At 41.1% G+C, this 27,596-nt stretch overlaps 1 protein-coding gene across 1 annotated transcript in view; it reads left to right on the top strand.

Annotated features, from left to right (window-relative positions):
* Positions 1–27,596, top strand: part of fer1l6 (fer-1 like family member 6) — a 93,708-nt gene that overhangs the window by 59,895 nt on the left and 6,217 nt on the right. The window contains exons 24-45 of the mRNA XM_030726029.1: positions 12–136; positions 1,861–1,995; positions 2,087–2,236; positions 4,457–4,564; positions 4,676–4,738; positions 4,945–5,043; positions 7,123–7,342; positions 8,243–8,385; positions 8,479–8,601; positions 8,697–8,742; positions 15,552–15,596; positions 16,127–16,224; positions 16,980–17,108; positions 18,337–18,477; positions 19,976–20,103; positions 20,187–20,357; positions 20,591–20,745; positions 21,238–21,380; positions 21,629–21,717; positions 21,819–21,917; positions 22,898–23,018; positions 23,127–23,247. Of these exons, the coding sequence (XP_030581889.1) occupies positions 12–136; positions 1,861–1,995; positions 2,087–2,236; positions 4,457–4,564; positions 4,676–4,738; positions 4,945–5,043; positions 7,123–7,342; positions 8,243–8,385; positions 8,479–8,601; positions 8,697–8,742; positions 15,552–15,596; positions 16,127–16,224; positions 16,980–17,108; positions 18,337–18,477; positions 19,976–20,103; positions 20,187–20,357; positions 20,591–20,745; positions 21,238–21,380; positions 21,629–21,717; positions 21,819–21,917; positions 22,898–23,018; positions 23,127–23,247 (2,652 nt within the window). The remainder of the gene's footprint in view (positions 1–11; positions 137–1,860; positions 1,996–2,086; positions 2,237–4,456; positions 4,565–4,675; positions 4,739–4,944; positions 5,044–7,122; positions 7,343–8,242; positions 8,386–8,478; positions 8,602–8,696; positions 8,743–15,551; positions 15,597–16,126; positions 16,225–16,979; positions 17,109–18,336; positions 18,478–19,975; positions 20,104–20,186; positions 20,358–20,590; positions 20,746–21,237; positions 21,381–21,628; positions 21,718–21,818; positions 21,918–22,897; positions 23,019–23,126; positions 23,248–27,596) is intronic.

Raw genomic sequence — 27,596 nt, 5'->3', positions numbered from 1 at the left:
TGTGTCTTCAGAGCAACATCAGTTCCAGTTGAGGTGCCATATGTTTCAGGCTCGTGGTCTGATTGCTGCTGACAACACTGGCTTGTCAGATCCTTTTGCACGAGTCACCTTTCTGTCACACAGCCAAACCACCAATGTAAGTGTGTGTGTGTGTGTGTGTGTGTGTGTGTGTGTGTGTGTGTGTGTGTGTGAGTGTGTGTGTGTGTGTGTGTGCGTGTGCGTGTGTGTGTGTGTGTGTGTGAAGTATGTAAAGTTCTTTGTGGTACAGGTTAACTAGCTGCTTTTGTTTGTACCTTCTATACAGTTATTTTTTTTTTTCAGATTTTTTATTTACTAATTTCCTTTTCATATTGACATTTTCATATTTTTCTGCTTCCACATACATTGTTACCTTCGTCAACTGCAACAATGTATTTAATCTGTTTATAACCTGTGTTTCCATTTGATGAGGATAATGAGGAGACAATTTGCAGGTGGAATCCTTTTTGTTTGAATGGTGGTCAAAAGGTTAAAAATGTGCAAATGAAGCATATGAATATTGTACTTGTTCAGAAACCCATGACAGTTTGTATTAACATGGATTGCCATCAGCTGAAAAAGATTAATGAAAACCCATCTGTCCATCGTACATATACACAAAGCCCTCATCCTTCTGTTCAATTACAATACAACTGCTGAAAATAAAGTGATGTTTCACTTATACATGTGCATTTATTATTCAGGTGATAGATGGTGGTTACACATTAAAATCTAATGTCTAAGTCATCATTTTAACCCTAATCTGCTACTGGAACATACAAGAAATTTCTTTGTTTTTTTTAAGCTGTTCTCAGACAGTAAGACAGTAATGAGTCTGACACACATGAGTAAAATTTTTTGCTTTTCTATAAACATAGTTGGGGTTGTCACTGATGATACCTTTGACATCAGAGGATTAAGAATAGGGTTTGATTTGGACTTACAACTTCTTCCAACTGCACTGAATAGATACAGTACCAGTCAAACTTTTGACTGGTACTGTTCATGGCAGCAAATCAACAGTTGATTCTCAAAGTTGAGGTGTTGGAAGCAGGAAAATGCCATGCATAAAATTATGGCCAGAAAACTAGGTCAGACCACCTAAAAAAAGACAGGTCTTTTGGGGCATTGCAGTATGGTTAGTGGAGAGTTAGGTTAGTACCTAACAAAAGTGGTCCAGGGAAGGACCATGATAGAAAAGTTTCAGGACACAATGCTTGATAGATGTGTATGGGCCTATGTAGGAACAGGTTAGTCATGCTGAACTCTTTTGTCACTGAAAGTTCCTACAATGGTCAAGTGAGCTTTGGATCTAGACCATGGAGCAATCAAAGAAAGCAGTTTGAACTTGTGAATTATCTTATGGAAATTATTTACCTGGGGAGGAAATGGCAGCAGTCTGTGCTATGGGAAGTTGTCTGAGCCCACAAAATACCTTTAGAGGTCTTTTGTAGTGTATTACTGGATGATTCAGATAAGCTTTACTTTGCTTTGGGTGGCTGTGTTTCAGGAGGTAGAGCAGGTTGTCTACAAATTTGTAGGTTGGTGGCTCAATCCCTGGCTGCTCCAATCTGCATGCCAAAGTATCCTTGGGGTAGATGCTGAACCCCAAGTTGCTCCCAGTGTGTAAACTGGAGTGTGATTATGTGTGTGAATGTTAGATAGAAAGCTCTTAGACATACAAAATGTTTGTATGAATGTGTATGTGAATGAGACATGCTGTATAAAATGATTTAAATGCTTATGTAGAGTAGAAAAGCACTATATAACCAATCAATTTACCATTTACTTTTGAGCTGGTGTTATCCAAGTCTGATTTGCTTTGTGATACTATGTTGTCAGATTATCAGTCAGACTCTCAGTCCTACATGGAATCAGTGTTTGCCAATGAGCCATCTTCTACTGAGTGGAGATTTGCAGTACATCCAGGAGGAGCCACCACGTGTCCTCATAGAGGTCTATGATGACGATGCACTGGTAATCCCTAATGCAAATAAATGATTCAATATTGTTTTAGATAAATTGCTGCTTGAACCTCCCCTCTCTGCTCCCCCCATGCTGTGTGCAGGGAAAGGCTGAGTATCTAGGCTCCACAGTGGCAGTGCCTAAGGTCTGTCTGTCCTCTGACCCCTACACACCTCCGACTCTGCAGTACAGCCCTTTGCACTGTGGCAGCCAGCCAGGTGGAGACCTGTTGGCTGCATTTGAACTGCTGCAGGTCAGTCACACTCTTATAACCAGATATTTTCTACTATAATTCATCACTGTACAGAAACAGCATTAGTGAAGGTTCCAAATGATCTTCTTACAGCCTTGAACAGTGGACTCATCTCTGTGCTTGTCCTACAAGACCTCAGTGCAGTGTTCAGTAATGTTGATCATAATAATTTATTATAGGGATTAGAGCATGCCATAGGTATTAAGGATACTGCGCTGCTAGTTTGAATCATATTTATCTAATAGATTCAAATTGGTTCATGTTAATCACACACTAAGGTTAATTATGGAGTTCCACAGGGTTCTGTGCTAGGACCAATTTTATTTAGACATGCTTTCCTTAAGTAGTATTATAACAAAGCATTGCATACATTTTCATTGTTATGCAGATGATACCCAGCTTTATCTATCCATGAAGCCAGATGACACACATCAATTAGTTAAACTGCAGGAATGTCTTAAAGACATAAAGACCTGGAATACCTCTAATTTCCTCTTTCTAAATTCAGATATTCAGTTATTGTACTTGGCTCTATAAATCTTAGAAACACAGCAACTAAGGTACTTACTCTGAATGGAATTACCTTGGACACCACTAACACTGTGAGAAATCTTGGCGTAATTTTTGACCAGGATATGACCTTCGATGTGCATATTAAACAAATATGTAGGCCCGCCTTCTTGCATATGTGAATTATTTCTAAAATCAGAAACATCCTTTCTCAGCGTGATGCCAAAAAGCTAATTCATGCATTTATTACTACTAGGCTCGAATATTGAAATTCATTACTATCAGGCTGTCCTAAAAGCTCCCTGAAAAGCCTTCAGCTGATCCAAAATGCTGCAGCTAGAGTACTGACAGGGACTAGAATGAGAGAGGATATTTTTCTCACATTGGCTTATCTTTATTGGCTCCCTGTTAAATCCAGAATTTAAATTAAAATCTTTCTTCTCATATTCAAGATCTTGAATAATCAGGCCCCATTTTCTCTTTAAGACCTCATAGTCCCATATCACCCCAATAGAGCACTTTGCTCTCAGACTGCTGTCTTATTTGTGGTTCCTAGGATACTTAAGCGTAGAATGGGAGGCAGAGCCCTCAGCTTTCAGGCCCCTCTTCTGTGGGACCAGCTCCCAGCTTGGATTCGGGAGACATTTAAGATTAGGCTTAAAATCTGCCTTTTTGATCAAGCCTGTAATTAGAGTTGGTGACCCTGAACCATCCTTTAGATAAGCCGCAATAGGTCTAGACTGCAGCGGGTTTCCCATGATGCACTGCATATTTCTTTTTCATTCACTTCTTTTCACTCTCTGTGTTTATACACCACTCCAAATTTAATTATGAGTTATTATGAATCTCTGTTCATATATCATTTATATATCATGCAGCACAGTGGTGTGATGGTCAGCACTGCTGCCTCACAGCTAGAGGGCTTGGGTTTGAATCCACCTTGGCCCAGGCCTTTCTGTGTGGAGTTTGCATGTTCTCCCTGTGTCTGTGTGGGTTTTCTCCGTGTACTACAGTTTCCTCCCACAGTCCAAAGACATGTAGTTAGTCGGTTTAGGTTAACTGGTGATTCTAAATTGCCCATAGGTGTGAATCTGCGTGAATGGTTGTGTTAGCCCTGCAAAAAGCTGGTGACCTGTACAGGGTGTACCCTGCCTCTCAGCCTATGACATCTGGGATAGGCTCCACCCCCATGTGACTGTGAAAGGGATAAGTGGCAGTGAATGGATGGATAGTTAGTATTAATTTCTGGCTCTCTTCCACAGTGTGTTTTTTGTCCTGCTTCCCTACCCCACCCCCAACTGCTCATAGCAGATTACTGCACCTCTCTGAGCCTGGTTCAGAGGTTTCTTCCTGTTAAAATGGAGTTTTTCCTTCCCCCTTTTCCCAAGTACTTGGTCATAGGGGATTGTTTTGATTGTTCGTTTTTCTCTGTGTTATTATATGGTATTTAAAGTGCCTTGAGTTTACTATTTGTTGGAATTTGGCACTCTATAAATAAATTTCATTTAATTTAACTTAATTTCTCTCAGATTTTATATATTATTCATTCTTGTTTTTGTACTGAGTGTTCACTGTTCTTTTGCTGTTTTGATGTTTGCAACATCATAAATTTCCCACAACGTGGGAGAAATAAAGGATTATCTTATCTTATCTGAATTGCATAACTAAATGCAGATAACACTGAAATCTTATCTCGTGATGATTGTTTAGATCTCAGAGTACGGCCAGCAGAGTCTGACCAATTTAGAGGAACAGGAAGGAGGGATCTACACAGTTCCAGCATATATCAGGCCTGTTCTCAGCACCTACAGGCTAGAGGTTTGAGTGCATGAATGTGTGTTTGTCTAGATTTGAGACTGGTGAAGTTGACAATGTTTTTTTCTACCTCTCAACACTCCCAAAAAAAACAAATGTATGTTTTCCATATAGGTGTTATTCTGGGGTCTGAGGGAGCTGAAGAATGTTCAACTCCTGTCTGTTGATAGGCCACAGGTACAAAGACAACTTTACTTTACCTGTTTACCTGTCTGACTATAGGAGATTATTATTATTATTATTATTATTAATAATAATATTAATAATAACAACACAGTCAAAATATTGGGATTAGTCTATTGTACTTACAATGAAGTGATGCCCAACTGATACCCTTATGTCTAAGATCACAATATCCTGAATCAGTATCTTTCTTTCTCTAGGTCTTTATAGAGTGTTCAGGTAAAACTTTACGCTCTTCTATTATTCAGAAGTACAAGTCCAACCCAAACTTCACCACAGTGGTTGATGCCATAGAGCTGGTAAGACAGATTTCTTACATTTTGTACCTAGTCGAGCAAATGCTCAGGGCTGGTATTGATTTTATTAGAAGGAAAAACAGCATGATGACCATGCAGTTAGGTCCATAAGTTTTGGAAAAATGACAACTTTTTTTGTAATTCTGCAAATGATGTGATTGAAGTGCAGACTTTCAGTATTGCAAGAACAGTTTCATAAATACAGCTATTTTTATACATAGTACCTCAATTTATATCAGTAAATATAGCACAACATAGAGAACTGACTCCCTCCTATCCCACATTGCTACACAGCACCATATGTTCAACTGCTCTCTGTTGCTGTTTGCTTTCTTATTTTCTTATTTTTGTTAACTAACACTTAACATGCCTATTAGTGGTTTTCTGCTTTGTGGATTCTACCTTTAGTCGCTGCCTGCACAGTAAACACAGGTGGATTCCACCTCGGCCACCCAACACTATCAGCTGTGACCAATGGCATCACTCTCCTCTCCTTTTAGTTCTTCTGGTAGTTTTTGATTTTGGTCACCTCAGTTCATGAGGAGGACCAGTGGCCCAGGCAGATTTGTATTGGTATAAACAGCAGGGGTGGTGGGATCGCAGTTGTATGTTATGACCTTTAACTTGAAGTCAAGGTTGCACAGATTTGAATGGGTCACTGGCCATCTGGATTGCAAATTTGGTATAAATCAGACTGGTAGTTTTGCTGTAATATTGTTAGCAAATATACCAAAAAAATAACTCAGTCTCAACTCCAGGGATGGGGTATAAATCAGTGTTATTCTGTGTTTTGGTTTGTTTTTTCATCTCTTGATTAGTTTATCCTTCTAAAACATATCGACTGACTTTGTTTCCACAACTAAAGTAAAGTTTCTAATGTTCAAGGTACTATCCTAGCCTTTTTATCTAGTGCTACCTTATATTCTTATCACATTACTGCCACAAGCTGCATTCTCACTAGTAAATTCTAAAGATTTTAGAAGAAGTTACTCATCAATTAAAATCCCCAGCAAAATACTTGAAAAAAACTTTTTATAATCAACTGAATTAACACCTATCAACTCACAGTATTTATGATAAATAGCAATCAGGTTTCAGAACCAATAATAGCTCAAAACAGCTCCAACTAAAGTCATCAGTGACGTCAACAGTCATTCACAGAGAGTTTCAGTCTTATGCAGATACAGTTGCACCTGTCCTTTTCCTTTGATTATCTAACCCCATTCACAAATTAATAAGCTGCACTAATGACATAAACTGCTGGTGTCTAAAAACAGAGACAAATTTATTTCATTTCATTTATTCATTTATTTAAATTAGGACAATGCATTTTAACTGTCCCCGAAGACAGTATAAAACTGTCAGATTGTCCCCTTTTACCTGGAGGTGGCCTAGCATGGCCGTAATCCAACAGACGTGTGAATAGAAGATGTTGACTCTGTTTAGCTGGCAAAAAGATTAAATTGTCCCTTTTCCGTGGCCATGTTAAACCAAGGAGTAGGTAAAAAGATATAAAAACAATAGACAAATAAATTGATGGCAAAATCCGAGGTTTTTTTTATGTTTTTTAAGAATTTTTGTGGCAAACACGCGGGACCTGCCAAACTGTGTGTCTGTACCCCGGCAGCCATTTTGGAAAAAAAAAAAAAAAATCATGGACAGGAAATTTGTTTTGCTATCATCTTTTCAAACACAGTGAGCAAGTCAAGAACCTGGGCATAATTATTGATGGTAACCACAGTTTTCATTAATAAGGTCACCAGAACTGCTTTCAACCACTTAAAAATATAACAAAAGTTATATATATCAAACAGTTTAAACTACTGTAGTGCTATATGTACAAGATTGTCCAAATCATCAGTAAGACAACTTCAACTTCTTCAGAATGTTGCAGAGTCCTAAAACATAGGCAGAAGTTTGGACACACTCTCCTACTCATATGATTTTTTTTTTCTTTTGACTGGTACTGTAGATTGTTCTCATCTTCCCTAAAAGAAACAAACACACACACACACACACACATATATATATATATATATATATATATATGTAGAAAATGTATACTCTGTTACTGTTCTGCAGGAGTTGCCAGAAAATGAAAATCTACATCCTCCTCTCAGTATCACTGTTGTTGACTGGCGTGCCTTTGGTCGCAGTACGCTGGTTGGAAACCACATCATCAACAACCTCAAATCTTTCAAACACAGTCCAGCTCTTTCTACGCCCATACAGATACACAAACAACCCAAAGATACAAACACCCCTGGACCTGCCATGACATTGCAGCAACACAGTACTGAGGGTAATGCTTGTGTGTGTGTGTGTGAGTGTCTGTTCATTACACAAGTATCTACTACCAAATGCATGTTATGGCAAATAGTTATCATATATATATATATATATATATATGCATTATGGAGTATAATGGTAAATGGACTAGTTCTTATATAGCGCTTTTCTACTCAGATCTGAGCACTCAAAGCACTTACACAACACATTTTTACATTTACCCATTCATACAAGCACTTCCATGATTAATTAATTAAGCTAAGTGCTTTAATTATGTAACATTCACTCACATTCATACCGACAGAATGGTCGGAGAGCAACTTGGGGTTAAGTATCTTGCCCAAGGATACATTGGCATGCAGCCAGCAGTAGCCAGGAATTGAACCACTGACCTTCCGATCAGTAGGTGATCTGCTCTACCTACTGAGCTACAGCCACCCCGATGGTAAATCCATCAACTAAAAACAATCATTAATGACTTGGACAAAAGCAACCATTACATTTTCCCATGAAACTTCATTTGTCCTGAGTTTATTCTTGTATTTGGACCACAGACTGTGTTTACATTACACTCAGAATGATCACCACTTTCAAATATACCCTAAACTGTTAAAAAAATGGCATGTTTTTGTTGTTAATATTTCTGGTACACCGCATGTACAAGTATTCACACTACTAAGCCTATAAATGTAATATTTTGGAAATAGTACATATAGTACATTTATAGGAAAATAAAAGTGTGACTCACTTAATTGAAATACCCCTTTTTTGGTCATACTTCATTGCCTTAGACAAACTGAATTACCTGATGTGTCGATGTCCCTTTACTTTATTTTCTCTTACATATTCCTTGCACAAAGATTTTCTATTGAAAATATAATTATGCTGGATTTTTTTGCCTCTTGTCTAGCAGGACTGTCACAAGATTCTGGAGAGATGAGTTCAGCTGTAATACTAACTAACCAGGATATCCTGATAACTGTAGAGGATGAATCCCTACCCCCTGCTCCACCACCTGCTCCACCCATCTTTAAGCAAGATACCAGGAAGAAAAGGGTCAAGAATATTTCACACACAACAAAATGTTTTGGTCTGTCACATAAACATACATATATATTCTTCACATTTGTACGTACGTTCTAAATCCAGGAGAGTAAGTCAAAGACCACCCGTGGTCGTTCCACCAAACGCAGGAAGCGGACCATTGCTGATGAATCAGCCGAGAGTGTCATCGACTGGTGGTCCAAATACTATGCCTCTGTAAAGAAAGAGGTAACTCAGATTGTTGAGCTTTGTTCCAAAAGGATCAAAAAATTATTTAAATAATTAAAAAAATGTGAACATATGCTTCCCTATTTGTTTTCCAGGCCAACCAGAAGGATGGCTCTCCATTTCTCCAGGTCTTTGAAAAAGGTACATATGACAAAGATCCAAACTGTGTCATCTTTACTTTACACTAAAGTGCCTTGAGATGACTGTTTGTTGTGATTTGGCACTATATAAATAAAATTGAATTGAACTAAATTAAGTTGAATGGCGAGCAGCTGCTTGTGTTTTGTTTAATCCAGGGTCAAAGGTCAGTATTAGAGGACTGAGTCCATATTTAAAGAGTGAGTGAAGTTTGAAAAATTGATCTGCAGTGATAATCACAGACATCTCTTTTTTTCCCCTTTTTTCTGTAAGTTAAGATTTTGGGAAATGTACAGCTCTATAAACAACTTGTGTAAAGACTCAATCAGTTCAATGTGCAGCTGTTTTCAGTTAAACTTTATTTGTTCTTAATTTATCAGTGACCCGATTGAGAAGTTATTTTGGAATTACAAATAATGATTTCATTATTTTGATCTACAGTAGAAGTGGTCTTATAATAATCAAGTAATACTAGACTAATAAGGGAGTACTGAAACACTTTCTTCTTTTGTGAATGTAATGCAGGTATGTAGTTCAGTATATAAGAAACGGTATGTTAAAAAATATTTGGAGATTGGCTGTATTAGAGCTCAGTATACACATAAACTTTTGACTGGTACTGTAGATTATTTATATCCACCATAAAAGAAACAAATTCCCCAAAAAAGTGCATATCTTTGTTAAAGACAGAAAGCACAATTATAATTAGAGTTCCACCAGTACTGGATTTTATGTTCTTTTTTTTTTTTTTTTTGTTATGATGTTACACTATGTTGTTATCTAGATTAATTGAGCTGCACAGATTTAACAGCTCTGGAACAGGAAGTGATATGATACCCAGTGACAGCCAACACAGTAGCTGTGTCCAAATTCAGGGGCTGCATCCTTCAGGGCCCACAAAGACTGCAAAGGCAGTGAGCAGCTGTGAAATTGGACAATCTAGTCTTCATATTTGCATCAGCCGCCCTTACCTCAGCGTAGCTCCTTTTGCCTAGCAGCCATGATAGTGTGATGCACAGCTGTGGAATAAAAGCTGTTAAAATGGAGCACGAACATTTGCTCCTTTTTCTTGCTTTATTTAAAATCAGCTCTTAATTGAAAATAAGCTGTTAAAACAACACATTTCTACACCAAGGAATACAGATGAGCAGATGATTCATTTCCAAATATATCAACAGCTCTCTAGTAAGACATTAAAATTAAATAAAACTATCTAGTTATGAAGCTTAACTTTAATCTCAGGAACAAATGAAACACTGAAACAAACCACGCGTCACCCATTAGAGATGATCTGTTATTATGTCTGTGTTTAACTTACACACAGCAGCAAAAGCCAGGGAGGGTTTGAAAAGGATGTGCCACAGGTTCAGGCGTTCTCTCTGGGTAAACTGAGCCTTGACGGCCCAGTCAGCTGGCAACTGGCACGGTGAGCTGTTAGAGCAGCAGGAACAGACATCTCTGAAAACCTTGGAGCACTTTTGCAATTTAATACTGAACCTGTCACCGGCCAAAGGATGTACTTCAAAAGTGCTTCCGTTTGTGGACTTCTGATAAAAATTACCATAAGAACCCTATGTTGGATGTGAAGCACAATTTCAGGAACAATTTCAAGGGATGCAGTACAAAGGCTGTACATACACAAAACATGCTTATAGTTAGGTCTGGATATGAGTTTGAACACTCCCTGAGTGAACATGGTGACTATTAGATCAGAGGTGGATACATTAAGGGTGACGGTGAAAGATATGGAGGGTCTGCTGTCGTCATGCACTGATGATGTGGTTTCACTCAAGAGCAAGTTGGGCAGACTTTTGACCCAAGTTTTCCCCCTTGAAAGTGAATGTGAAGATTTGGACGCAAGATCTCGGTGTAATAATATCAGAATAATAGGACTACCAGAGGAGAATGCCCCAGTCAGTGCGACCATGGTTTCCACCCTGCTTAAAGACACCCTCAGGCTGGAGGAGGAACCAGTTGTGGACTGGGCGCACCGATCTCTACAACCCAAGCCGAAGCCCGGGGAACGGCCCCTTCCTATAATAGCTCATCTACATTATTATGCTGACTGTACCGACATCGTATGATGTGCCAGAGTCCAGCAGCGGATTAGGGTGTGAGTCCCCACAATTTCGATCTTCCCTGATCTCACAGCTCGGATGGCAAAAGCCTGTGCAGCTTTTAACACCATCCTACACCAGCTCAGAGAGATTTGGGTCATAGGTTTGGGTTGCTACATCCAGCTCACCTCCGGATCACTAGAGGGGGTGTTACAAGAGAATTTACATCACTGGGCAACGTTGCTGTTTTTGTGAAAACATTAAAATGATAACTGGCTTCACCACCTTAAAGTTAAGTTTTGGACCTGAATGTAGGTGCAGCTGTTGTCATGTTTCCCTTTAAATCATATCCAAAGGGGCTTTCAATAGTTCTATCTACAATACAGTTCTGATAATTATTTCAGTATTGAATATTCAACTTGATGTGAGTGGAACCAGGCTCATAATGCTCTAACAAGCAGACACATCGGGGTTGCCATCATAATTAGTAAATCCTTACCACTCACACTGATAAAAACAATCTCTGACAAAGATTGTGCTCTATTCCATGTTCCCATCATACTAGTTAATGTTTATGCACTAAATTTTGATAATCCGTGTTTTATGAATAAGTACATGGGTACATTTCTGGGGAACATAAAATGTAACCAGCTACTTTGAAGAGCCTCTGATGGCGGGGTGTGTGTGTGTGTGTGTATATATATATATATATATATATATATATATATATATATATATATATGTCTACTTGCAACTTCGGCATAACTGACCTTGGACTCCAAAATTGCTGCGAGAAAAAAAAATGACAGATTCACGAGATTGGTTAGGTTAATAGACAACAAAACGTAACAGGGAATACAGAAAACTGAACAGACTGAAAAATATGACCCAAAAAGCATATAAAGAATTATGTGCTGAATGAGAGTTCAGAGTACCCACTCTTTTTTTTTTTCCCCCAGTGATGGGTATGATTCACCCATCACTGGGGTGAGGTCACTGAGGTGATTAAACAACTCCTTGCTGGCAGGTACCCTGGGGCGGACGAGATTCGCCCTGAGTTCCTGAAGGGTCTGGATGTTGTAGGGCTGTCTTGGTTGACACACCTCTGCAACATCACGTGGAGATCTGGGGTAGTGCCACTGGATTGGCAGACTGGGGTGGTGGTCCCCATCTTCAAGAAGGGAGACCGAAGGGTGTACTCCAACTTTAGGGGGATCACACGCCTCAGCCTCCCCTGTAAGGTCTATACCAGGGTGCTGCAAAGGAGGGCCTGCCTGTTTGTTGAACCCCGGATTTAAGAGGAACAATGCAGTTTTCGTCCTGGTTGTGGAAAGCTGGACCAGCTCTTTATCCTCTTGAGGGTGATTGAGTGTGCGTGGGAGTTTGCCCAACCAGTCTACGTGTGCTTTATGGACTTGGAGAAGGCATTTGACGTGTCCCTTGGGGTATCCTGTGGGAAGTCCTGCGTGAGTATGCGGTGTCTAGACTGTTGTTATGGGCCATTCAGTCCCTGTACAACTGCAGAGAGATCATGGTCCGTATAGCAGGACTCATTTCCTGTGGGTGTTGGACTCCGCCAGGGTTGCCCTTGGTCACTGATTCTGTTCAAAATTTTCATGGACAGAATTTTGAGGTGTAGCCATGTGGTGGAAGGCTTCTGCCTTGGTAGCCTCAGAATCTTGGCTCTGCTTTATGCAAATGATGTGGTCCTGCTGGCTTCATCAGGTGGTGGCCTCCAGCTTGCAGTGGAATGGTTTGCAGCCTGGTATGAGAATCAGCACCTCTACGTCTGAGGCCATGGCCCTCAGCCAGAAAAGGGTGGAGTGCCCTCTCCAGCTCAGGGCTGAGTTCCTGCCCCAGGTGGAGGAGTTCAAGTATCTCGGGGTCTTGTTCACAAGTGACGGGAGAGCGGAACAGGAAATCAACAGCTGGATCGGGGCTGCGTCTGCTGAGCATAAAAGCGAAGTTGTCAATTTACCGGTCAATCTACATCCCTACCCTCACCTATGGCCTCGAGCTTTGGGAAGTGACCGAAAGAATAAGATTGTGAACCGAAGCGGAAAAAATGAGCTTCCTCCAAAGGGTGACTGGCCTCTCCCTTAGAGATAAGGTGAGGATTGTAGCCATTCGGGAGGAGCTCAGAGTAGAGCCGCTGCTCCTCCACATCAATAGGAGCCAGTTGAGGTGGCTCGGGCATCTGATAAGGATGCCTCCTGGGCGCCTCTTGGGTGAGTTGTTCTGGGCATGTCCTACTGGGAGGAGGCCCCCATGTTCAAGATATTATATCTCTCAGCTGGCCTGGGAACCCCTTGGGGTCCCTCCCGATGAACTGGTGAAGGTGGCTGGGGAGAGGGAAGCCTGGGCTTGTCTACTTAGGCTGCTGCCCCTGCGACCCGGCCCCAAATAAGCGGAAGAAAATGGATGGATGGATGGATGGATGGATGGATGGATGGATGGATGGATGGATGGATGGATGGATGGATGGATGGATGGATTCGGTTAAGATAAACATTTTGCCAAAATTTCTGTTTCAGTTCCAATGTCTATCTGTATTTTTACCAAAATGGTTTTTCAAATCATTAGATTCAGCTATCTGTCATTTTCTGTGGAATGGCAAAACAACCAGAGTTAGACAAAAAATACTTCAGAATTGTAAGTCCTATGGCAGCCTCTCTTTACCCAATTTTCAATTTTACTACTGCCCAGCCAACATAAATAAAATCATTTTCTGGTCCAATTCAATTAATATACCCTAGTGTCAACTGGAAGCATAGTCGTGTCCCTCTGCCTCACTTTTGACTTTATTAACAGGTTCAACTTCTGAAAATCCCTGTGGTCTAACCATGGAATATGGTTCCAGTTTAATTTAAATTTATGGGCCCCATAGTCTTAACCCCCCCTCCCCCTCCTTTAAAAAGCCCGGTGTTTACACTCACCCTTGCTGACCCCACTTTCTCCCTATGGCAGAATAAGGGACTGAAATTTTGGGGGGATTTTCATGAGGGTTATTTTGCTCTTTCACAAATCCGGCTTCTGAATTCAGTCTTCCACCTGCTCGTCTTTTTAGATACTTCCAGGTGAGGTGCTGTGCAAAATCCTTATTTCCCAATTTCCCTCACCTACCACCTGAGCCGTGGCAGTGAACATTTAGAACTTAACCCCTTGCAAAGGTCGCTAATTTCAAGGATTTATAACTCAATTCTATCGTATGATTGCTTAACCATAAACACTAAAAAAGCTTGGGAGCGTGAACTAGGGTTGGTCTTTGATGAACACTGGTGGGAAACTGCTCTGAAAGCATTCACAAAACCTCTATATGTGCCTGTCTCAGTTTGATCCAGTTCAAAGTGGTATTCAGATGTTACTACTCAAAAACTAGGCTGGCACTGATCTTCCCAAATACGGGAGATGTTTGTGACCGATGTGGAGGCTCGCCTTGCACACATGTTTTTCTCCTGTTCAGCTTTGACAAATTTTTGGCAAATTTATTTTCACATGTCTGCTGTACTTTCAAGAACCATTGACACTTTCAGCTCACATTGGCATTTGTGGTCTTCTGGAGGAATATAGTCAATATTCTGCAAGAGATTTGGAAGTAATAGCTTTTACCTCTGTAATTGCTAAACATCACCTCCTCTGTAACTGGAAATCAGCTGCAATGCCATCCAGCAGAAAGGAGGTATTTTTGGAGGTGTTCTGCTATTGTTTTCTGTTCTTGAAAACATGCAGCCTAAATTTAATTGTGTATATAATATGTTTAATCTTGACACCATTGTGCCCTGGTATATGTAAACACCATTGTTTTGTATGCAAAAATATCAATGAAAATATTAATTTAAAGAAAAATAATTATTAAACTCTGACTCATTCCCATAGTGTGTTTTTCACTCTCCACATGCTTCAGCCATTGAACTAGGGCTGCAGTAATTTATTATTTTATGAATGAGTATTCTATCAATTGTTCCATTGCTTCATCAAGTCATCAGATAAGAAATATTTTTGACATATAAAAAAATATTCAAAAGAGAAAAAACACAGGTCTTTTACAATGAACTGCTCATTGGTTTTATTTTGGAAATTGTAGTGTTTTTAATACTGCATACTGCATATAAAACAACATACAACATCTGTCAATAAAAACTAAACCATTTCAATGTATTTAATGACAGATACAATAAGGTACATATACAGCTTAAATATGACTAAAATAACCTTTACTCTGTCCTCTTGGAATGCTTTATTACATTAGATAAACCAAAAAAAGGGAGTGTTCTGGCAGTACTGTATCTGGTTGAGGTAAATTTGGTATGTGTTCATGTTTGTGTTTTTTGTATGTGTGTTGTTTTTTGCAATATCTCTATACAATAAAAAAAATCCAAACATGTAATAACTGCACACACTGCTCATTTTTAGATAATTGCTTACACCCAAGATATAATTAATCACAGACTTTAACAGGAGAAGTAAGGATTTTCACAGGGCAGGATAAAGATTAACTGTGTCTGTTGGCCGGAGAAAACAGTGGAATTATTTGGTACCTAAATATGAACCTCAGTGTTGCACTGCTTTATTGTTTTGTTTCAGCATGACCTCAGTAACAGGGGTCAGCTAAAAAAAATAAAAAGGTAAACTTCAGAACTCATTTGCCTTTAATTCCACCTGATAATCATCAAATTGGGAATGATCAATTTGCCCCTGTGAAAGATTAACTATTTTTCTTTTGCCCTGACACACGCGCATTGTTGTGCTTTGCAGCTTTGTCGTACCACAGCTTGCTCAGCAGTGGAATAGAATTTTTGGGTAAGGATTTAGATGTCCAAAATAAATAAATTAAAAAAAATCTGTTTCATTAAGGGGGAATTTTAGCTTGCTAATTTTCACTTTCTGGGATTAAATTTTCTGCTTGGTAACTTGTCTACAAAGGAGTTGAGGCTCTGGGAACTGACTGGTTTTGGTGTTACGACCCTGCAAACAGATTTTAGTAGCTCTGTTTTTGACTAGTTTATAATGTTATTGGATCTGGTTGCTTCATGCATGATCTGATTGATATTTCTGGATGTTTAAGTATGCAGCATTTGAAAGATTTGAGAAATTCTCCAGAAAAGACCTGCAAATGAACGAACATAAATATAAGAGACAACTTTTGTGTTGCTTCTGGTGGATGGGATGGTTCTGAGACTCAGGGCATTCTACTTGCTAAGTGAAATCAGTAATCGAGTTTGTTACCTATTAAATACTGTCATCGCATTTTAAACATTACTTTTTCCTTTTTATTCTGTGTTTGGGCTTTAGTTTTTACAACTGAAAATATGTCTTGTTTATTCCATTAGTCAGCCAGTCAGATGGAGACAAGAAGAAGAAGCAACTAAAAGGAAAGGGAACTTCGGAGCCCAGCATCGGCCAGCATACTAAATTAGCCACACTAAAGGTAATTTTTTTCACAGATAATACAATTCCAGTACAGTTCTACCAAGCCCTGTATTTGTTTTACTATCAAACCAGAGAATAAAAGGGTACTCAGACTCTGAAAATGCAGCTACCAGCAGACATGAACAGCAGTAAGCAGTAAACACAAAAGGCTGTTATCTGTTGCAAAGATTTTCTTGTACCCGTTAGGGTCTATTGGTAGGTGAAAATTGTAGACATTAGACATTTGCACTTCTTCTAAAGTGTGGGTCTAATGAACAATTTTTTTTTAGTTTTAAAATTTGACAAAGAATATCCTGATAAAAGACATGTTTTGGCCTAAATTGGACAAGTTCTGGCACTCAGGTGGCACACTTAAGTGCCAAGAAGATTGTTTGTTCAAACCTCTGCTGGGGCCTCTCTGTGTGGAGTATGCATGTTCTTCCTCTCCATTGTGTGGGCATCCTCCCACAGTCCAAAAATATATATATTAGACTCACTAGCAATTCTAAATTGGATGTAAGGTAGATAAACTGCATGAAGTGTATAAAATAAAGTACTGAATGAATGTGGCTTGGTCAGTAGGACTACAAAAGTGTCATATACTATTGCACTTATAGCCCAGTTAAAAAACTGGCAATTCACTGGCAAAGTCTTAGCAGTGTTCAACTCTCAGTCCTGCATAAACTGTATACTGCCTTAAAAATACACTGTTTAAAAGGCTTTTGTCTTACATACATTAGAAAAGCTTGGTTAATGCTGATCACCCCTCTGCAGCTGTACAGCAAGGAGTTGGAGTCAGAGTTTGGGCCCTTTGATGACTGGGTGAACACATATGAGTTGTTCAGAGGGAAAGCCAATGAGGAAGTCGGATCAAATGAGGAGAGGTTTGTTGGCAAATTTAAGGTGAGATACAAATTTTTTTTTTCTGCTCTCAGAGGAGACGGGTGTGTTTTTCTCTTCTCCCCAACCTTCCTTATCTACCCCTGCTTTTGCTGATTCGCTCGCGTGTCTCTTCACACATCCCTAAACTGGAAATTAAATTATGGATCTGGTCAGCTAGTCTCATAACTATTGATGATCAAATTCTCATCATGAGGAGACTGGGAGAAAAGGAACCCTCTTTCCTCTGGTCTGACTACATACCCCACTGGCTACGTTATGGATTCCCGTGGGGATGGAAGATAACATTCCTGGCTGCACTGTGTGGACGTGGCATATACAGTATATTGATACCAGGATTTTTCCCAAATTGGACTTGGGGATACCTGATTTCTGGGCAGGTGTTCAGGCCCTAGTAAGGCTGCCTATGAGAGATGCAGAAACAGTATGAACTCAATCAGACTCAGTAGAGCTGAGTTTAAATGGATTAGATCTGGGGTGTGTTGGAGTGTCTGTTTCTGCATGGCGGAGTAGAACCAAAAATTCAGATGATGGATTTTTCGCCTGAGAGGTAACCAGAAAACTGTAAGGTCTGTCAGCAATCAGTTATCGAGCAATGATAGCCTGAACCTAAACAAGTGTAGTTTTTGGAATTTGGCTCCCAGACGGCCTTGGATGGCTGTGTATCTAAGTCATCTCCTGGAGATGTTTGTAAACAGATGCTCTTCACCCCCGCCCCGTGTTGTGTCCTGTATGAAGTGGTATCCTGGCAACCAAGGCTGACTATTCCATCTTTTCATGAACATTATCATGAGCTGCTTGTCGAGGAAGCTGGCTTGCCACCACAGTATCCTGGCTTACTCATCTCCGCTGGCACAGCCCCTCCCCTCCCCACCCTAGTGCTCTCCAGGCCTTAAATGTGCTGCTGCTTTGCTGAGGTGTTTTTTGGAACTTCGTAAGGTGTTCATAATGAACACAGTACAAGATGATTTTTTTGAACCTACCTATCCTACTGTATCTCTTTCTGTTTTCCCGCTAAAGGTAGTGCCTGTATAACGGCTGCATGACCTCAGACATTTGTCTCCCCTGTTTGTTTTATTGTTTGTATTTCTTGGATGGGTATTCTGGAATGCAATTTCATTGTATGTCTTGATGTATAATGACAATAAATTCTTCTCTTGAAATAATAATCTCTGAGGGTACTGCTCTATTTTAGGCAAAGCTGTACATAAATCTTTATGCTGTTCCTCAGGGTCGATTTTGCCTCTATAAGCTCACTGACAATGAGGAGGAGGACAGGGATGAAGCCACAGACACTGGGCAGTTCAGAGTCAACAGAGGAATCCCTCCCAATGTCCCAGTCCAAGTCCTCATACGGGTTTACATTGTCTGTGTGAGTTCTGCTCTGTTTTTGGCCTTATTCTTAAAAAGCTTACAGCTCAAGGGTTCTTTTTGGAGTTAATATTTGTATCCTTTATGTCAAAATTTTACCGCAACATGACAAATGTTTTGCTAGAAAGTTTTACAGTAGTTCCCCATTCCTCTAATTGGTGCAAAACAGCACCAGCACTTGATGTTTGGGTGCTGGGGGCCTCCTGCATTAGTTGCATACCTCTGCTTCGCTCCGACTGGTGGGACTCGTTCTGTAAGTGTGACTGCGTCAGGCTGCAACTCCAGATGTTTCTTCAAATTTGACGTACTGTTTTTGAAGCTAGATAGCACTTTGTCGCCAGCACAGAGTGCACAACTAACACTGATATTGTCATATTTAGCTGACACAAACTCAAAATAGTGCCTGTATTTCCAGCTAGAAAACACGCATCTCTCTCCTCCCTCCATTGTTTACATTTGTGTCGCTGTGTGCTATTATTGTCCTTGTGCTGAAAATGGGACTTAATTGTCCCATCAGCCAGATGTCACTCCCCTAGATGCAAGAAGAAAGCAAAAATATATCTTTGTACTGAGAAAAATGAGTAACTTTAATCTGATTACTGGACTGCAAATAATAACACGTTAGATTACTCATTACAGAAAAAAAAGTAGCCAGATTAGAGTAATGTGTTTCTAAAGTAACGCGTTACTGACATCACTGACCATTTCCTCTTTTTCTCATGTTAGACTCAGACCAGACTGCACTCTACATTGACTTGCTGTACCGTCTTGTGTGCAAATTAGTATTACACAAAAGTACCTTCACTTGATATTGTAAGAAAATTGATTTTTTATTTGTTTTAGGAATACATAACGCTGCCAACACCTTTGCTAAAACATTCCCTCTAATTAAGCAGGAATTGCTAAACATAATGGCTACTGGGGGTCACTTCACAGCCTTAAGATGCACAGGGTAATAAAAACAGGTCTTGGCCCCAAAAGACAAACAAATTTCACAAAAAAATCATAAAATAGCTTAACTGATCCTGTTCCTTGACCCCCTGTGTGGGGTCTAAGCACAGGCTCTCCACGTAAATCTTGAAGACATAAAGTGAGAGGTGTGTGTGTTCTTCAAGCTTCAAACACAGACATTAGGTCACTACCTAATTCCTGGTCCCTCACTACCTAAAGGAGGATTCCAGCTTCCCCTCCTAGCATAGGAACAGCTCACTAACTTGTCTGTCTGTGTTGCTGGCAACACTAAAAGTTGCAATGAGCCCCAGGAGGTATCAGAAGGCACCAGGAGGTGCTCCAGGGAGGCAGATGATGCTGTGGTGACCTCCAAAGGGACCAACCAAAAGAAAAATTAGAGGAAGCAGACATCTTGGACTATCATAGTTGTCACTTCTTCACATTATGTTTATAGCATAATTCTATTCTGGAATGGTTTAAACACAAACAGTACTACTTTCAGTACTTTTTTAATGTTTTTTTTTTAATGATACCTCTTCTCTCTTCAGGCCTCTAACCTGCACCCAGCAGACCCAGATGGGAAGGCAGATCCTTACATTGTTCTTCGACTTGGCAAAAATGAAATCAAAGACAGAGACAATTACATTCCTAAACAGCTAAACCCTGTTTTTGGAAGGTAAATAAATGCTCAAACTTCTCAGGAGTAGAATTTAATCAGATTTTAATTCTGACTTCTCCTGTGCTCGCTCCTCTTTCCAGATCTTTTGAGATGCAAGCTACATTTCCTCAGGAGTCTCTGTTATCAGTGCTGATCTATGACTATGACCTGGTGGGAGGGGATGATCTGATTGGAGAGACCCGCATTGACCTTGAGAATCGATTTTACAGCCGACATAGAGCTACCTGTGGATTACCTACTGAGTACAGTCTGTACGTCTGGACATTTGAAGTCCTTCAGATCAGAGTCAAAGTTATTATTCCATTTGAGTCACTTAAATAAATTACCTCATGCTTATGTTACCTTTGTACTATTGTTAGATTGAACTACCAAATTCAACTAATAAAGGAATGGAAATTCAAAACCATATATTCTCAAACCCTGCATTCTGTATTTACATTGCACTAAAAAAAATGTTCACTGTGTCTGCCTTGTTGTCTGTCAGTGAGGGTTACAATGCCTGGAGAGACTGTCTGACACCATCAGAGCTGTTGTCAAAGATGTGCAGAGAGAACGGCGTGGATGGTCCTCACTTCAGTCCAGGGCGCATCATTGTGGCAGACAAAGTTTTCACTGGCAAGACAGTCTTCATGCATGAAGGTCCACACAGGACATTTCGATGTTTCTTTAAACTTAGCATTTAGAAACAGTATTCAAACATTTAGTGCATTCATCTGTGTATTCAGTCTATTAAGGTGATACCTTCTAGTGAGGTGCATCATCTCAATTCAATTTTTGTAGCCTAAAGCACTTTGAGTGGTCAGTATGACAAGAAAATTGTTAAATTAAATGTGAGTACAATAAGAATAGAGTTGTATAATTCTAATAAAACTCCCCAATCAGTAACTGTAGATGTGATTTCAGTTTTATTTATTTAGTGCCAGTTAACAACTGTATTTGCAATGTAAAGGTCATGCAATGAAGAGAACCGCAACAATCGCACTATCCCCTTTAACCCAGGACTTGGTGACTGCGGGGAAAGATAGGATAGATCAAGAAAATAGCTGTGAGAGCCAGAACATGTATACAGGAGTCTGATTTGTAATTGTCATGTTAGTTTTTGGTCTTTATATGAATGTGTCCATCTCTTAGACCAGCCAGTGGAGTCCTATGAGCACTTGTCACTGAAGATCCTTCACCGCTGGGCCGAGATCCCAGCTATTGGGTGCTCATTGATACCAGAGCACATTGAGACCAGAACTCTGTTTAATAAGGCCCGGCCTGGAATGGACCAGGTATGTTTACATTTAGCATCCAGGTGAAAAATGCTGCATTCCTATTAGAATCAAGCTTTGTGGGTTTTCCAACAGTAGCAGTGATAGCAATACAACTTCCTGCCCAACTGTCCAACTAAAAATGCTTATTATTCTAATTTGACACAGTAAATTTATTGGCCTGAACTTCATTCAACACCAACTTTATAAAAATTTTTCTTTCAATCAGTTTTCATTAACTGACTCTGTTTTTGTGCATATCTGTGTAGGGTCAGGTCCAGATGTGGGTAGACATGTTCCCAATGGACTTACCACATCCAGGACCTCCAGTGGACATTTCACCACGAAAACCAAAAGGGTGAGATTTACCAGCTGCTGGTCACCTCAAAGTCTTCATAAAACAGTGTTGTTTTTGTTTTGGAAAGTGACCACTCAAACTCAAACTCTATCTTTGTTCAGATATGAGCTGCGTATCATCATCTGGAACACAGAGGATGTCGTTCTGGATGACAACAATTTCCTTACTGGTCAACAGTCCAGTGATATTTATGTCAAGGGGTAATTAATCTGTGAGATCCTGGTATTTTTGGCAGAATCAGTTTGTCTTTAGTTTTGGAACTGAAATAAAATAGAACTAATTTTTGCTCTTTGTTTAAGCTTAGCTGATTCCTTAGTAGCTACAAAAAAAACCGTTCTAATACCCACATGTTGCCTTCAAAAAGAAGGACCAGAAGTATAGCAGAATTTTAATTATCAAAAGATGTTCTTAAAACATAGGTAAAATATTTCTAGGTACCCTTGATGGGGAATGCAAACTCACAGTACAAAAAAAAAAAAAAAAAAAAAAATATATATATATATATATATATATATATATATATATATATATATATATATATATATATATATATATATATATATATATATTCCACCTCAAGAGCTTTATTTATGAGAATGTTTTAAGCCTTTTTTAAAAATTCATGCTCATTTGTTGTTCATTTGAGTTCATTTCATGCACCAGAGTGACAAGTACTGCAGAGCCATGCTGCTGGAATACATTAGTGGTGGGCGGATAAATCCAAATATCGATAATATTGATACCAACGTTGGTATTGATATCAATAAATACCAGTGTAATGAGATCAGTACTTTAGTTCAGTTTCTCTCCTGTATGCAGTGCTGCGGTTTCATCAATTATGCGAGCTGACTGTGTTGCTCCTGTCACAGCACAGAGCAGGCACACTTTGCTCCTCCCCTCCCTGCATGTTTTGACATTATACCATCATGTAACATGTAATATATTTTACTGGGGGAAAAAATGTCAGCGGGCTCAAATTCCCGGCCCACAGGCCACTTCCGGCCCCACCCCCTACTTCTGGCCCACAATTTGATGTCAGAAATGTAAGACGATTTGGCCCTTTCAGTTACTTTTTTGATATTTGCTTTCCCCTCCAATTAAGAGGAGGTAGCGAAATGTCAAAAATGTCAAAAAAGTAACTTAAAGTCACCAAATCTACTGACCTTCTTTTTCTCTGTAGCTGGCTGAAAGGTTTGGAGGATAACCGACAAGAAACTGATGTGCATTACAACTCTCTGACTGGAGAAGGAAACTTCAACTGGCGCTTTGTGTTCCCTTTCAGCTACCTTCCTGCTGAGAAGGTACTCATACTTGTGTCATCTTTGGCCCTAGGTGCTTAAGCTGACAGCCTTATGTAAAAAAAATAGTTGCTACAGCATCAAATTGTTCACTACCTCTCCCTTTCACAGGTAGTGGTGGTGAGAAAGAGAGAGAGTATTTTTTCTCTAGATAAAACAGAACAGAAGATTCCTGCTATCCTAATTCTGCAAGTCTGGGACTTTGAGACACTCTCCTCTGACGATTTCCTAGGTGGGTGTGTATAACTGCGTGTCCACATTGATCTGTATTTTACTGATCAAAGATGAAACACTGTTTCTGAAAAACAAAGCCAACAATGAAACTGCAAAGACTTCAGTTCCTCTAATTCTCAATTTAGGGTGGCTTTAAAAGCACTCGCTCGCTATCAGGGGTATAATAGTTTTGGATTTGACATTATAGTTTAGTTTTATTTCATTGTAACTTCTTTTCTCTAATTCGGGTAGTTTTAATTAAATTTTAGAGTGGTTTTGCTCATTTTTATTAGTTTTTATTTTTTGTTTAATGCTTAGTTTTACTTTCGTTTTCATTCGTTCTAGTATTGGTCTTAGTTTTTCATACTTTGTCAGTTGCAAGATTCAAGGCACAAGAGTAACAACTGTGTAATAAAAACTCAACAAAAAATACCATTAAAAGAAGTATTCAACCACCAACATTCAACTGTTCATAAGATAGCAACATTATTTGCAACATGTGTGTAATACTGAGGACATACCTGAACATCACAAGACATCAAAAGGAAGCAACATAAAGAAAAGCATAAGCTCAGTAAGCTACAGTAAACTCACAATAAACTCTTATCTCAAAAATAAATTAGGAATAAATTGGACTGCCCAGCAAAGTTATTATCATTAACAAAAACAAACGAAATAATGAAAACTGAAATTGAAAAAAACATTTTTAACTGAAATAAATAAAAGTGATAATTAAAAGGAAAAACAATAACTAACTGAAACTGTGTTGTGGGTTTACAAAACTAACTAAACAGAGCTGACATGATAGATAAAATGAAAGATAAATTTTGTGTTTGTCAGTTTATTTAAAAGCCTTGTGGACTGATATGAAATCACTTTCCTGCTCTAGCAGTTTTAGCCAGGAGCACTATACTACACCTCGCTACGTGAGTGTGTGTGTGTGTGTGTGTATGTGCCAGTCCGCAAAATAATGGCAACAGTAAAAGTTGAGAGAAAGCAGCAGAGTCCCATATGGGTTTTCATTGAATACAATAGCGAGACAGACAGAAGCAAGTGTCTTGTGGATTATCACAACATGCATGGGGAAAATCCCACCAACCTTAAAGTCCAACTGAGAAGTGTGCACAAGGCAGCCATGGAAACTGCTCTAAACCCTAAGCAGTAACCTCTGATGTAAACTGACCTATGTCTCTCAAGAAATGTAACTACACGTACGGTCCACGCAGCCTGCAAGTACTGTGATTGGCCTGTTCAGCACTGTCGAGGCCTCGTGTAAATTTCCAGCTACTGTTTCCTGCAGTTTTTGAATTTGTTGGTGAGAGAAGTAAGGAGTAATTGTCAAGACGTGGAGAAGGAGGGGACACAGACAACGCTTAAAAGATGACAATATGATTTATTGATAGTGTGGAATATGAGAGTTTCCTGAAGGGGCTGGGCGAGAGCAGGCTGCGCGGTGGCTGGTGGTGTGAGGTTTCGCCAAGGGGAATCCAGAGAGAGTGAGCGATGGCAGGGGTGGTGTGAGGGACGGCAGGCAGGACTTCAGCAGGGGTGTAGTGAGGCAGCGTGACAGGCGGCGTTTAGAGACAAGGTGGCGACAAGGAAAAGCAAGCAGGAACTTCCACCGCAGGTCTAGGGCAAGGAGCGAAAAGCAGGTAAGTAAAAGCACAAACGAGCAGAGAATCACTATACAAGCAGCCAAACACTGACTGTGACTTAGTCAATGATCCAGCGAAGACTGAAGGTCTGCCGGCAGCTTAAGAAGTCTGCGTGATTACCCAACACGGCACAGATGTGGAGCCGTGCCGCTGAGTGCCTGCCAAGAAAGAGTAGTCTCAGGTGGTAGCCGCCTCAAGGTCCGTCAGCCAGTCTCCAAACATGCCCACATCACGGAAGAAGGACAGGGGAAAAACACAACACATCCACACAAACACACACCAAAAACCCTCGAGGCATGACCCCCCCGCCCCAGGAGGCTCCTGGTGACTCGAACTTGTCAGGGTGCAGCTGACGATACTCCCTCACCATCCGTTTGTCCAGCATGTTAGACTGGGACACCCAGGAGCGTTCCTCCGGCCTGTAGCCCTCCCAGTCCACCAGGTCCTGGTAACCGCGGCCACGGCGATGTGCATCCATGATGCGGCTGATGGTGTAGGCTGGCTGGCCGTTGATGATGCGAACTGGAGGTGGAGAGGCGGCAGGCGGGCACAAAGGACTGGTGGACACAGGTTTAACTTGGGACACATGGAAAACGTGAATGCGCATACTGCGAGGGAGATTGAGCCAGACCGAGACAGGGTTGACAACAGAGTGAATCTCAAAGGGACCAATGTACGTGGGGGCGAGCTTCTTGGATTCTGCATGAACAGGTACGTATTTGGTGGAAAGCCATACCTTCTGGCCAGGTTGATAATCCAGAGCTGGGGTCCGATGACGATCCGCCATGCGTTTGTTTTGGTCCTTGGTGCGCAGCAAGGCAGCTCAAGCCGATCGCCAGACCCGGCGACAGCGACGGAGATGGTGTTGAACAGACGGAACCGTGAGGGCTTCCTCTATGGCCGGCAGCAGAGGGGGTTGGAAACCCTGGGAAGTCTCAAAGGGTGACATACCAGTAGCGCTGGATGAGAGGGAGTTATGGGTGTACTCGATCCACGCCAGATGGGAGCTCCAGGTGGCTTGGTTGGTGGAGGCCACACAGCACAGAGCCACTTCTAACTCATGATTGGCATGCTCCGTCTGACTATTTGTCTGGGGATGATAACCGGAGGAGAGGCTCACCTGGGCTCCCAAGGAATTGCAAAACTCCTTCCATACTTGGGAGGTGAATTGGGGCCCACGGTCCGACACAATGTCCCCGGGGATGCCATGGAGGCAGAAGACGTGATCCGTCAAAAGCTGAGCTGTTTCCAGGGCCGATGGGAGCTTGGGCAGCGCAATGAAATGGGCGGCTTTGGAAAAACGGTCCACGATGGTCAGGATGACTGTCTTTCCCTTGGAGGGGGGAAGGCCAGTGATGAAATCCAGAGCGATGTGGGACCAGGGTCATTTGGGTGTAGGCAGGGGCCTGAGGAGACCAGAGGGAGAAGAGGTAGAAGGTTAATTTTGGGCGCAAGTGCTGCACGCTACCACATACTGATGGGCGTCCTTAATAAGAGTGGGCCACCAGAAATACTGCTGCAGAAAAGCGATGGTCCGATGAGCTCTGGGATGACAGTTGAATCTGGCAGTGTGGCTCCACTGCAAGACCTGAGCCCAAACCTGGGAGGGCACATAGAGGCGATTGGGTGGTCCAGTGCTGGGGTCCGGTTCAGTTTAGAGAGCTGTCTGGATGGCCAATTCGATCTCCCATGTAATGGAGCCTATGACACAGGAAGGCGCCAGAATGTATTCCGGCTGGGGAGAGTGGTCCGAGGGACTGAATTGACGCGACATGGCATCTGGTTTCACATTTCGAGATCCCGGTCTGTAAGAGATGGTGAAGTTAAATCTTGTAAAAAACAGAGCCCACCCAGCTTGCCGGGGATTGAGTCATTTTGCGGCTCGGAGATAGGCTAGATTCTTGTGGTCAGTCCACACCAAGAACGGATAAGTAGCTCACTCCAGCCAGTGCCTCCATTCGTCGAGAGCTAGTTTGATGGGTAACAGTTCCCGATCCCCGATGTCATAATTTTGATCAGCAGGTGTGAGGCGGTGAGAGAAGAAGGCACAGGGCTGGAGGTTACCTGCATACTGTTGGGAAAGGACGGCCCCTACGTCGGATGCGTCGACTTCAATGATGAAGGGTTTAGACAGATCGGGTTGGATTAAGATCAGGGCGGAGGCGAAATGGTCCTTAAGGAACTGGAAGGCTTCAGCCACGGCAGGGGTCCATCTGAAAGGAGACTTGGGAGAGGTGAGAGAGGTTAACGGAAGAGTGATCCGGCTGTAGTCCCTGATAAAGCGTCTGTAGAAGTTGGCGAAGCCCAGGAACTGTTGCAACTGTTTCCAGTCAGTGGGTGCAGGCCAGTCCAACACCGCCTTCCCTTTTACAGGATCAGCCCTCATCCGCCCCTTTTCGATGACGAATCCCAAAAAAGATGTCGTTTCCATGTGAAACTCACATTTCACCCCCTTGACAAAAAGAAGGTTCTCCAGCAGCCTCTGCAGAACCTGCCGCACATGTTTCCGATGCTCCTGTAAGGATGAGGAGAAGATGAGAATGTCATCGAGATACACAAACACGAAATGGTTGATAAAGTCCCGGAGCACATCGTTTACAAGGGCCTGAAAGACGGCCGGAGCATTGGTCAATCCAAAAGGCATGACAAGATATTCAAAATGGCCCAGGTGAGTGTTGAACGTGGTTTTCCACTCGTCCCCCTCGCGGATCCT

Source organism: Archocentrus centrarchus, unplaced genomic scaffold, assembly GCF_007364275.1.
Source record: "Archocentrus centrarchus isolate MPI-CPG fArcCen1 unplaced genomic scaffold, fArcCen1 scaffold_95_ctg1, whole genome shotgun sequence".
Lineage (NCBI taxonomy): Eukaryota > Metazoa > Chordata > Actinopteri > Cichliformes > Cichlidae > Archocentrus > Archocentrus centrarchus.
Note: the sequence above shows the minus strand (reverse complement) of the source record. Positions and strands in the feature narration are given on the sequence as shown.